The sequence below is a fragment of the Glycine max genome, chromosome 1, assembly GCF_000004515.6.
Source record: "Glycine max cultivar Williams 82 chromosome 1, Glycine_max_v4.0, whole genome shotgun sequence".
In the NCBI taxonomy this organism is placed as follows: Eukaryota; Viridiplantae; Streptophyta; class Magnoliopsida; order Fabales; family Fabaceae; genus Glycine; species Glycine max.
In genome coordinates, this window is record NC_016088.4 from 52,178,266 (window position 1) to 52,192,057 (window position 13,792).

General features: G+C 27.9%; 1 protein-coding gene across 1 annotated transcript; it reads right to left on the bottom strand.

The window, feature by feature from the left end:
- Positions 1-1,425: 1,425 nt before the first annotated feature.
- LOC100775550 (U-box domain-containing protein 5) lies at positions 1,426-7,951 on the bottom strand. The gene is made up of 6 exons (XM_003516520.5): positions 7,392-7,951; positions 5,327-5,396; positions 4,988-5,173; positions 4,226-4,333; positions 2,930-4,095; positions 1,426-2,599 (listed from the first exon to the last, which is right to left on the bottom strand). The coding sequence occupies exons 2-6, from the start codon at positions 5,378-5,380 to the stop codon at positions 1,825-1,827; spliced, it is 2,289 nt and encodes a 762-aa protein (XP_003516568.2). The 5' UTR covers positions 5,381-5,396; positions 7,392-7,951; the 3' UTR covers positions 1,426-1,824.
- Positions 7,952-13,792: the final 5,841 nt, after the last annotated feature.

Below are 13,792 nucleotides of genomic sequence, written 5' to 3' on the forward strand. Positions count from 1 at the left end.
CTCCCGCTCCCAAGCCCACCCCCCACCAGAAGCTTCAACAGTAGCTTTCTGGAAGGATTTTTTTATTTATTTTAAAGTTTAGAGCAAGTTTTATAAATCTAGTTGAAGGTATTAGGGTTGTTTATGGGTTGGAGTGGTTTGGGTTTAGGATAAAATTAAATCTTAACTAATTATATTTTATTAGATTACTTTAGTTTGATTTTTGAATTTCTTTTGCGAATTCGAACTGAATCAAATTAATTAAAATTGGGTTAATTTGAATTGGATCATTAGATTTTAATAAAATCAAATAATTTTTTTCCACTTATTGCCTGTTTATAAAATATTTAATTTTATATTTAAAATTTATTTTATAGAGTAAATATATAATAAATTTTATCTTTGATGTAAATTTTTTTATATAAATTAGAATTTTATAAAATGACAGTATTTTATTATCTTTTTAAATATTTATATGTGATTTAATGAGAATTTTTTTTACTTATATTAAGATATTTTATTATTTATTATAATAATAATTTTTATTTATATTTAATTTTATTTAATAAGGTATGCAATTTTTTTAAAAAAATTAAATTATATAGTAAAGATACGTAATTAAATAAAATGTTAGTATTTTTTATTTTTAAAAATATTTATGTGTGTGATTTATTGATATTATTTTTAATCTATATCACAATAAATAACATGAATATCTTAATATAGATAAAAAAAAAATAGTGTCACTAAATCATAAGTATTATTTTAAAAAATAAATATAATATATAAAATAAAAATAAAACTTATATAAATATACATATTCTAATTTATATGAAAATAAAATTTAATCTAATATATTATATTTTAAAAGATAATATATAATATTATAAAAATATAATAAATTAAAAAAAAAAGTTTGAATTTTTAACTATTTTCACATAAAACTTATATTAATGTCATATTTTGTATTAAATATTTAAATGAACACTTAAGTGTAGCCGTAAAAATATGTTTTTTTTATTTCAAGAATCACGATTTTAATCTTTCCTCTAACATTTTTTTAAGAAAATATTAGAGTTTTACTTTTGGTGACAACATGCTAGTGGTCCCAATTTTTTAAAAAAACGACAGTCAATTGATTTAATTAATAATAGTCAATTTTAAAAAAATGATAGTCAATTGATTTAATTTAAATTGTCAGGTTTATTGGATAATCCGATTTGATAACTGGAAGATATTTTCATAACTGAGGCTGCTGATGGATCACAGCCAACCATAACTCTTGTACAATCTGCTTGGCTGTTTGCATTGATGGTAAGCCATTTTAGTTTTTAAAATTATATGGGTTGATTATTTGAGCAACAACATCTTAAACTGAAAAGGGGGGGGTGAAGTCGACAGATTCAGCAAAACACACCCATGGTTTCAAGTTTCAACAACTACCAGGATCAAATGAAGATAAGTAAAAATAATATTGGCAAACACCTTTATTACACCAATATCTATTTTACAGTAATAGCCAAATACTGTGAAGTGTTAAATATATACACAATGAGAATAAACAAGAAATGTGTAATTGGTCTACCTAGTATGAAGGAAAAGAGAAATCACAAAAACTGTCTACTTCCTTAACAATTAACAAGCCCTAAATCGGAATGTCAAAACTCATAAAGCACAACTATACATCCTCATACTACCTGTTGTTATACTGCAAAATTAAGTAGCAGATGATTTGCAAATGAATCTTCAAAGCTAAAAATGCCGCAAATAAGTGCTAGAAAAGGCAAAACCTATAATAAGATCGCAAGGTTGTTACTGTGGGTTGAAATGCAGAGGAATTCATTGTCATCTTTTGGATTTTGTTGCATGAGAACTGGACTTTGAGAACTGTGATAGTTTCTTCAGAAACGTGGATCTTTTTAATGGCTTTTTTTCTTCACGGTCGTGACTGTTAGAATCTCGACAAGAGTTGTTGATATTTGGCTCAGGACAATTTTTATTCACAGCAATGTCAACATCTTTCAAAAGATAGAACAATTCCAACGCACTTTCCTTTCCTTTGTCATTTCCATTCTGTGAGATATAGAAAAGAGAGCCCATGATTTCCTCATGCTCACGCATTATCAACTTACAATAATCCACATGTTGAGAACATAGAGAAACTAGAACAGCCAACGCATGTTCTTGTTCCTCGTTATTGCCTGTCTCAAGTATTTCAGCAACAGAAGATATGCATCCCTTTGTTTCAGAAACAGATTTCCTACCCTCTTCCGTGTCACAGAGATTTTTCAATATATATATACAGTATCTCAAAAGGGTTCTGTCTTTAAAAAATGGCAGCAATTTTGGGATGCACCTGAGAGATAGCATGCGGTGACAAACTTCACCACTGAAGGACAAGTTGTACATTATTCTAATAGCTTGCTGTTGGAAACCTTTGTTTTCGGAATCAAGCATGTTTAGAATAGAACTGAGAGCACTAGATGCTGCAATTTTAGTTTTACCAAACCCATATCCTGACAGTTCTTCCATTATGGCAAGAGTTTCTCCTATCACTTCTGAATCGAGAAAACTTGCCAACATAATGAAAGTATCTTCACTCAAATTAGTCTTACCATTTCTGCAAGAAAATCACAAAAGAAGAGTCATTCTAATATCAAAAGCAGGGGCACGGATAAAGCGACAACACAATTAATTTTAAGACAGGAAAAAAAATGAAATATGTTTGAACAATCTCCAAATATTTAAATGGGAAGAACTGAAACAATGAGTCAGACAACCAAAACGAGTTTTGAACATTAGAAAGACCACATTTGCAAGTGAATATTAGTTTAAAGGATAGATGTCAATTAATTTAGACAAAACATAACTGTGAAATGAAAATAGAAAAATGTAAGCAAGTAAGCAATATGCAAAGAACAAAATTGGGAAAGGGGAAAAGAAATCATGCCTGCAGTTGTTCACAAACTCCAACAGAAGCTGACTTCCGGCTCTCAGCACTTGAACATCACGCAGATCATATGCATTGCTCAGAAACCTCACGAGTGGTTCTATGAAATTCTCTGCTGATACAGAAACAAAAGCTTGGCTATTGCTTTTCAAATGATCTTTCAGATCTTGAATGACCTTGCATTGAGAATCCCATTGAAGATCAGAGAGTTGAGGCAAGAGCATCAAATCAGTATCATGTATCTCTGTATGAGCCTGATGTTTGTGAGAATTGTCACGGCTCTTGGTCTGCATCAAATTTGAGCCACTTGTGGTCTTACAATGTGAGGCATCTGAACTAAAACTAGTATCCAATGACCCAATTGACATGTTACTAAGATCCACCGGTGCGGTGAAATCATTGAAATAGCTTGCTAAACTGTTAATGGAAGTGTTTGAAGTTTCCCATGTGCGAATATCTTCTGCATGCCTACTAGGGTCTGGAATGGAGACTCCATTATTTTTGCACCACTCTGATATCAAGTCTTTCATGGCCATGTTTGGAGTTAATCCCATATTGACTAGTTTCTTTCTTGTTTTGGGGCATATGTCATTACCCTCATCAAACCACTTTTTTATCCAGATCCTTTCATATGTTACTCCTGACTCAATGATAACAGGATCATACATCAACCTTGAGGATATTGGGCACTTATAATACTCCTCAAGGGGTGCAACTCCACTTAACTCATTGGTGTGAGTTTTATACTGACCATAGTTCATGCTTGAGTCTGATTCAACATGGTTGCTTCGTAGAGAACCGTGACTCGAGTTCTCAGTTGCAGCTTGTTCCTCAGAACGAGAATAGAGCTTCTCCACATGTTCTCCCACCATGAGCTTTCCATGCCTTTTCAGTAGATGCAGAAGATATCTCAGTATATTCTTCTTTTTGAGGTCATTTGGTCCAAGTTTTTCTAGCAACTTCCTAATAGATCGTTGTTCTATTATGATGGCTTTTGGGGATGTTATATTCAATCGAGATGCTGCAAACTGGAGAGCTTTAACTTCAGAATCATCAACTGAATCTGAGGTTAAAGTAAGCAACTCTCTCACAAACCTCCCAGCCTCTTCTTCATTAGGGTCCAGAACAAATCTCGTACACTCAAGATCATGAATTATTCTAGAAACCTGCGAGCCATATTTCAGTGTCAACAAACAAATCACCATTTAATCTGATAGCTTGATGCGGTTAAAAGAATCGTAATAATTCAATAGCATCAGGAAGGAAAATGAAAATACAGAATATAACTTAGCTAACCTCTACAGCCAACATAACAGGAACCATATCCTGAATTTGGATTAAGCTCTTCTCTAATGATCTTGTTGCCTTTAGGCATCTTGAGAGTACTGTATCCCCTGTCACAGCCTGAAAGAAATATTAAAACCAACGAAACTATCATCAGTATCATGCAACCTGTAAGTATAATCCACTGATAAGGGATTAGATCATACATATTTTTAGTTGCTTATTGTCATAGACTCGTAGCTTATAAGCTTGGGAGAAACAGTAGCAACACACTTTTTATTCTTAGTTAAATTAATTAGAAGTTGTAAAGTCGTGTATGAGACTCGTTAGATAAGAGGTAAGAATAGCAGAATTTTGTGATTTTTAATAATTTTAACCAATAATAATAAAGAATATGTTTAAAAAAATATGTTAGAGAATGTTTTATTAGCATTTCTCTACCTTAGCTAGTTTTAGATATTTCTGTCTCGAATATAGGCAATAAAAATTTCTTATTTTTTATTTTAAATATAAATAAATCTTGATTACTTATATTATATTTAATGAGATTCTCCCTAAAATATTCTTCATTTAATAAGGTAAAAAAAAAATATGTTTGATATCAGATTCTAATAAAGAATAATTTAAGAAAGTTATTTATTTTTTAATTAAAAATAACATAATTTAATAAAAATAATTAATTTTTTTAATAAGTGTGAAGTATAATTTTCTTCTTATAATTAAGATAGGAAATAGTATAATTTATTTATTTTTTTAATAAAATGGAGTACACACCAGGTAGAGTTTGCTACATTCAGAGCAATGTAGCAGAAGTAGTTTAGCTTTATCAATTGCATTGTTCAGCAAACACAGAGACTCTATTCCTGATGAGAATCCTGGCCTTGCCGCCTCTATGTCTGGAACTATTCTTGAGATTCTATCCACTAATTTTGCGAGTTCTGTGCAGATTTTACTATGCACCTGTTAACATGAATTCCGATTAGTAGATTGGTTAGTTCTAATATATATCCAAGTTTAGTTTTTAAGAAAATAATAATAATTGGTATTGAAAGTATAAAATTTCGAAAACATCGCCAGTAAACATAATAGTGAAATTCAATTATATTTATGTACCTTAAAGGAGCGGGGATTTTGTAACTCTTCCCCTTCACCAATATCAGTTATCATTAGGAGTGTCCCAGAGCTACACATTAGAGCCGGAAAAGAAAAAAAAAAAGAAAATTAAGCTAGTCAATACAAAATTATCCATACTAATTAAAAGAATAAATACTAGTGTGAAATATTAAACAACTATCCATGTATTGAAAAAATATAAAAACAACTGGCCAAACTGCTGACTTCAAAGATGATACCCAACATTATAAGGTACAGCAACAAATAAAAATATTCATCTCAAAACTCAAAAATATGAAAGTAATGATGGATTTATGTGGGACTTATGTGATTTTAATTTATTTTTTATGATTTTAATCTTCATAAATGCCACTACTTATTAATTACATGACATATATTGTTTTGTATAATTATTACGTATTGGGATTTGAGACTTCTAGTTGGTACCCAACTAATTGTACATGTGTGATGGATTTTTTTCGATACATAGGAAAAGTAACAGACAAGAGAAGAAAGCTGAGCCTCGAGGCCAACACATACTCAAAGCATCTGCTAAACAAATAGATCTAAGAGACGAAGGACAAAAATTCCAGAACTGGATATTGTCTGACGAAGATGATCCAGTCTTGGCACACTAATTGCCTTCCCTATAGATGTGCATGAACTCACGAATGCCATTTATAAGAGACTGATCAGGATGAAAATAAATGTCTCCATCCTTGATCAGCTGGAGAGCCAAAAATATTCAGCAGCTAATTTGTGAATCTGATTCACAAGCTGCTGAATATTTCTGTTTTTTACAATCTTTAAATGCAAGTTGTTGTCGTTTTTTAAGTGGTGAAAAATCTTTTTATTTTAAATTTTAATATCTAGAAATGAATTTAGTAAAAAAATTTAAGAACTAAAAATAAATAGATTATATTTATAAGAATAAAAAGCCATTTAAATGTAAAGTAAAATTGCACCAATGTTCATCACTTAAGAATTCATTTTTCTTAAAGTTGAGTAGATTTGATTTTTATAAATTTATTTTTAAATGATTGAAAGTAGTTGAGATGTTTGACTAAATCAATTTCACTCATAATGTCGAAAATAAATATGTCCTAAATCTAAATTGAAATGTCGGAAGCAGTGGACTTTCAATCTTCAAATAACATTGAATAAGAAGCATGCAACATATCTTACTATATTTGCTCAATATACACAAGAGAAACAAATATTATATTCCGGATTGAAATCTTCCTTTTTGACCCATTATTTCTTCCTATTGTTTGGATCAACTTGTCGTTAAGCAACGTGAATTCTTAATTTTTCTTATGCAATTTGAATTCAAAATGTTCCGAAAAAAAACGAGAAAGGTACAATGAAATTAAAATGGAAAAAGAGCTTTAAATGAACGCAAAAATGATATTTGATTCTCATTTATCAGTACATATCAAAACACTAATGAACTTTTGATAGATATGGAGTCTGACATGGAATTGCTATTCTCGTATTGACTTTTGATATGAATATTTTGTCTTTATGTTTTCTTATAGACACTAAATGAGCCATGTCTCAAAATCTATAAAAATAAAATTATCCAGAACAAGATATGAGTTTCAAGATAATTGTTTTTAAGGATACTGGATTAAGACCAATTTAACTAAAAAGAGTTAGAATCCTAAAACACAGTTTATAATTTTAATGTGAAAAATTAACCATAGATGATGGTTCCATTCACCTATTAGACAATAAATTATTAAATATTCTAAGATTATCATGTGATTGTGGTCTTGATCAATCTTCATTAAACTGAAATTTTAAATTTTTAAGTTTTTTTATTAAAACTTGATTATATATGTCCCATGAAATTTAACCGATGGAGACCATACTAATTAATCCTCCGGATCATCATCTTATAATTTCTCTTGTGCGATACCCATGCGCGCGGTTATATGATACGGAACATGCAGATCGAGTTTTTAAAGTTTAAACCTAAGAATGAAATACTAAAGAAGGTTTAAACTAAAGTAACGCCATAGAATAGAAAAGGATACATAGGATAATTAAGAGGCAAACTTACAGAGAAAGAATTCTGCAGAAGCGCAAGTCCTTTTCTTTTCCCTTGAACCGATCAGATACAGAATGCTAGCTAGCCAATGGTTTCCGAGTTCTTAAAGCAGCAAAATCACCACGAATTTAACATTAAGCAGCTCTACCATAGATAAAGCAATCTCTTTGGAGGGGAAAAAGTAGCATGCGTTCAATCTCTCTTTTCAGCACGGTCGACCCTCGATCTCTACCACATAAATAATATGTGTTCCATACCCACAGAAATTAGCACGAAGTAGAGAGAGAGAGAGAGAGAGAGAGCAAACAAAAAAATCTAAGACTTGACGAGAAAGATTAATTAAAAATAAGAAAAGAGGAACCAATAGGAAGGGGAGGGTGATAATCAGTGAAAGCAAAGAAAGCGTGGCTGTGAAAAGGATAATCAATAATGAAAACAAGAAATAAAAAGTCTTAGCATCTATTTGAGTTAGGAGGAAGGAGAGAGACCCGCCAACGTGATTTTTGTTTCCGCGGATACTTGTTATTAGTAGCTTCTATTTGAGTTTTTGAGTCTTGGATTTTCCTTTTCTTTTCCATGACCAAGTCGACCAAATGGGAAACCAAATCTTACCATATCTGTGTCTTTTGTATCTGCATAAATGTTAATTGGGCTTCATAAATGTGTCCCCCGTTAATTTTATTTTATATTTTCACATTAATAAATTCATATATTGTTAATTGAAAAAACTTCAACATTAATCAAATAAGTTAATTTGAAATATGAAAATTTTATTTAATTGAATAAATAAGGAAAAACTGATTTAAACTAAAAACTTATTCCAAATAGGTGAATGTTATTACTTCAAATGTTCTTTTAACATTTGAATATATTTTTATCAATTAGTGTTTGAATATGATTTTTTAATTTAATATTTTCTTTTTCATAATTTTTAATTAGATGATTTCAAACATGATATAGCTTAATACATACTATCTAAAAAAGATATATTATTAACTAAAAAATACTAAAAAGAAATGAAATAAATTGATTGATATTTTTATAGTATATTATTAAGTAATGTTAGAATTATTGTTAAAAATTCTAAAAGAGGATGGAAATAATCAATTAAGAATAAAAATATGTTATTAAGAATGAAAGTTCTAAAAATATAATTTGTCTGTATTTAATAAAATAATAATTAAATATGACTCTAATAGAATCAATAACAAAATATAATCTATTTACATGATAGAATAATATTAATTTAAATTAATAATTAAATTAAATAATACCATTTAATATTTTTTGATGAAATAAATATGAAACTATCATGTCACATCACCCTATAAAATCATATCTTTTTTATATAAATATATAGTAGATTAAATTATGTCAACCAATAAGAAATATGATAAAAATTAATTTTAAAATAATTATTATAAAATTTAATAAATTTGTCTTACATAACCATTCACACTAGAATGACAATATACAAAGTCTTTATACAATTAGTGTAATATTATTTACTCAAAATAAACTATAAAAATTATTAAATAAATAATATTTTAATAAGTAATAAATAATTTTGTACACTATCAACTATCATAATTCACAATAAAATATAATTTTTAAAATATTTAGACTTAAACATATTTTTAATTCTTATAATATTAGCGGGTTTTAATTTTGGTTCTATAATTTTTTCTTTTTTGTAAAATATGATGTTTTTGATCTTTATAAAATGAGTGAATTATTAAACCTAGATATTTATTATAAAAAAAATAAATATAATTATAACTAAATAATAATAATAATAATACTTTACAAACTGGTTGACTATTTGCTTTGATGTAATAAATGTAAGACTGCATACATGTACCTGTTGAATAGTAGTAGTACTTACATCTTCTATATTCCATTCCTCCATAGAGCAGTACCCAAATCTGGGGCAAAGTGATGAGTGATGACAAGTTGCAAGTGTCATCATTGTTATTGAGTGACATGACTGTGAGGACCCTCATTTTTCTTGGCCATCTATCATAGGTTGGTCCCAGTTCTTGACGTAGCAGCAATTAAGGTTGGGTCTCTCCTTACCTGACGTTTCAACACGCAGACTTCTTTGAATTCAATAATGTAATGCAACATTACATTGCATATCACTCAGTAAAATTATTTCAAGTCAAAAGGCAAATTCTGTCCTGTAGAAAAATAAAATTAGTGGTAATAGCAAGTTGGTTGTAAATAATTTTCACGCTTTTTCTTTTCAGCCTTTCACTTAGACCCATTCATTCATTTGTTTGATGAAAATATATCTCTATTCATCTTTTAAAAATCTGAATATATTTATTTTAAAAACGTTCATTGAATATGGAAGAGGTCAAATATGACCTATAAAAAGATAAGGGTAAACAATTCTCTCACCATGGAATTCAAATTATTCCAAATATTTTCGCAGCCTCCACATATTTTTAGACTTTTCAGCTCCAACCATCGTTCATCTCCACAAATTTTATATTTATATATATTGACAAATATCTTATCCTTTACATTTGTATTTTAGACAAGTATTTTAATTTGTGTAATGTACAGAATAAATATTTTTATATAACTAATAAATAAATACTTTTGACTATATAAATTGATATTTCCACCTTAATTATCATCAGCCACCATGTTGATACTTTATATTAGATTACTTATATATTAATTTGGGTGAAGTGCTGATTAGGTGTGGTTTGGAGAAGTGAGAAACAAGCGTTCTCTTTCAATATTTGCACGAAAATTATGCCAATTCTATCGACGTGATAAATTAACAATTCAATCAGCCATTAAAGGCATGATCATACATGGATCCATGCCAAGTTATTAAAAGTTTTTTTTTTGGTGAATTTGAATAATTATTCAAGTTTTTGTCATTGGGATATTAATTTACTGTCTACCATTCTGTTCTTTGTTATATCGAGGTGATAGAAATAAATTAAAAATATAGGATTACAGTCTTATAAAAAAATTACTACGTACTATAATCTATCTCCCGATATTTTTAATTAACACATGAGAAATGCATTACTAATAGCTGTCAATGGCTTTAATTTGCCTACATCTATTCATCTTTACTATCAAACGAGTCAATGTAATGTCAGGTCAAGGCCGGAAACATAATAATATTCGTGTCAGTGCAAAAATTATAGCTGTAGTGCCTAGTCACTTGAAAAATAATTTAATGTGCTAATCTATATATTTTTTCATGTCTTTTGCATAAAATGATTTTAATTTTTTATTGATTAATTTTCTTACAAAATTTATTCTAATGTTCGAAGTGGTTGAAAAGTAAACATATATCATAGGTCTAAATAAATTAGCTGCGACTTTAGCAATTTTGTGGAGAACTATTTATGGTTAATCATTGTGAATGATTAGTTGAAAACTTCTTTTAACTATTTAGAACACAAAACATCAAAGAAAAATTTAAGCTTCATGCAAAAGACATTGAAATATTTACACAGAAAATTGATAAAAATAAGCGTTTAAGGTTTTTCAAACATATTGAACCAAACTTGATAGCATAAAAGCATTTGATATTTTTCATTATTTAATTAAGCTGATTTACCAAGAGGGCTTAAACTTTTTTTTATAATAAGCAAAAAAGGTAAAGGGAAATATCCAGTTCGAGCTAACATTGTTTTGTTTTGTTTGGTGTGTTTCACATGTGAGCCCACTTGTTATTAATAATTGCGTCGATTTCTTTGTATTTGTTGAAGCTGCCCTCTTTTGTTGTTATTGTTCACTCTCCGTTTGTTTGTTGGCTGATGACACCATTGAAAAATAATAGTATTTTGAAGTGACTCGTGAGGCACACCTAGCTCTCACGTTATTTAAGCAAGTGCCAATTCTAATTTTTTAGTAAATGTTTTAATAAGTCATGATCTTTTATTTGTCACTACTGAGTTCTATTTGTTATGTGAAAATTTTGATTTAAAAAATGATGAAAAATCATTGATAGAAAGAAATGTCGTCTATTATGTTATTCAACTATTTGCCTTTTAGAAACATCACATCATCTAATTCGTATTATTTTTTTTAATAGCGGGATGTCTAATTTTTGTGTGTATGACAAAATTATTAATAAATGTTATTTTAAAGACAAAATTATTTATAAATGTTAAGAATTTTTTTTTGGATACACGCCATCTATTGTGTCATTTAATCATTAAAATAGTATATATTTTATAATAACTATAGGCTGATTTAATTTAAGGTATAACGCAAAATTAAGTTGGAAAGTTAAAAATCAAATAAAATAGAAATGAAAAATATTTTTTTTATTAACTTTTAATTTTGAAAATCAGGATAAAATCACTATCAACAACAAAGTTTTTCATATTCAATGAACGCAGCTACATAATTTGGTGACAAATAAGCATGCACAAAATGTGTGACAAAAATCATTTTTAAGTATTTATAAATAATTAACAAAATATTTTAAAAAATTCTGTCGAAAATTGAGTTTTGGATAAAAATAACTAATTTCATCATTTATAATGCATTTGGAATTTTTCCAACTTAACTATAATTTCTAGTTAATAGGGGTTTAATTTCTAAGAGTGTATCTGAATTTTTTTTATTAAAATAAATTAAAGGAGGGTTAGTAGCATATTATTTAATGTACTTCTTTAAATACATACCTTTTATTGGTTAAATAGGATGTATTATCCATAAAATTTTATAATTTTTAATAAATATTAACTAATAAGATGAAAAGTGTTTAAAAGAATGTGTCAGACAATATATTTCTATCAATTATAATAGGGATTTAATTTCTAAGTGTGTCTGAAAAAATATTTTATTAAAATAAATTAGAAAAATGATAGTAATATATTCTTTAACTCACTTCTTTAAACAAACTTTTTTATTAGTTAAATAGTGTGTTTACAAATTTTTATAATTTCTAATAAATTTTAACTAATAGAATAAAATATGTTAGTGGGATAAAAGATGTGTTCTTAACATTTTTAAAGAAATTATACTTACTTCAATCACCTATCTTTCTCAAAAAGAAATTTATAGTTAATTATTAGTTGGGAGATATTTTTTTGTGTAAAAAAAGTATAATCAACTTTATTTTTTCTATCAATTTAATAACCTTTGGCATGATAAAAAAAATCCTAAAAAAATCATTTAAAAAATACACTAAGGATATCTTCAAACTTATAGTGGAAGATTAATTCTTTTGAGGTATAGAAATTACTAGAATGAATATTGTCTCTTCTAATAAAATTTTATCTATATATCATTAAAAATCAAACTCCAAAAATATGTTCAAAAACAACCTAACTATCTATTTTACAGGCATCCCACCGAACACTTTAGGTGCTCCCTATATGCAGATAGCAACAAAAATAATTCCTTACAATTTAATATTGAAAAATCCCTCATAAAGCCAAACATGAGTAATAAAAAAATATTCCCAACAGCACAGATGTTCGATCAACTGCCATATATCCTCTGCTCACTCAGACACAGTAAGGGATTTGTAATCCAGTCATAGAAATATATAGATGTTGCTGGTTTTCAACCATGCAATCACCCATGACCATGACCCTGTGAATGATCAAAGCTAGGACTGTCTCTGTTGCTGCTATGTATTCAAAAGTTAATTAATTATTGAAAAGTTAATTTTTAACTAAAAATTACTAAACTGATTGAATTAGTTGTTTGGTAAACATATAATTATACCTAAACTTAGTTAATTCTTAAGTGAAATCAATTATTGAATTAATTGGTAAATATTCAAAAATATATAAAAAAATGTGCTTATATGATTTTTTTACATAAAACATATTTTTATTTTGTATTTAATTTTTTTTACATAAATATATTAATTTTTTTTATTTAACTTTGAACTCTTATCAATTGATGAGTTTTTCTATTTTAAAAGGGTGAAGAGTTTTTACATTTATAGTAGTCTATCCGATTTAAAAGTAATTTTTTATGTTAATTCTTTTTAAAAAAATCGACAAAGATAATGCATATATATATATATATATATATATATATATATATATGCCTAGTTGTGCTGCCAAGTGCCAACGAAACAGCACAAAATACATAAAAAAGATTATCTACTTTTTCCATTCATTTTTTTTTTCTGGATGGGTTGTGCTTTCACGAGCTCTTTTTCCTATCTTAGAAGGAAAAAAAATTATTATGTGTAAAAAATAGAGTGTTCTTAAAAGCCAAGTACTCTACCATTGGTAGAGTTAGCAACCTCAATACAATTTAAAAAATAATATGGATGTATATATCTAATCACAATAAAATTAAAAGATTGAATTGTCTAATAAAATATCACACATTAAACAAAATGAAAAAAAATAGAAAAACTTAAAATGTTGAAGGTGAATTAATTCTCAACATACAAATGAATAGAT

Coding starts and splice junctions, on each gene's coding strand:
- LOC100775550 (XM_003516520.5), bottom strand. CDS start 5,380: ATGATAACTGATATTGGTGAAGGGGAAGAGTTACAAAATCCCCGCTCC. Junction 5,174..5,326: donor AAAATCCCCGCTCCTTTAAG/GTACATAAATAT, acceptor TCATGTTAACAG/GTGCATAGTAAAATCTGCAC. Junction 2,600..2,929: donor GAGTTTGTGAACAACTGCAG/GCATGATTTCTT, acceptor ATTTTCTTGCAG/AAATGGTAAGACTAATTTGA.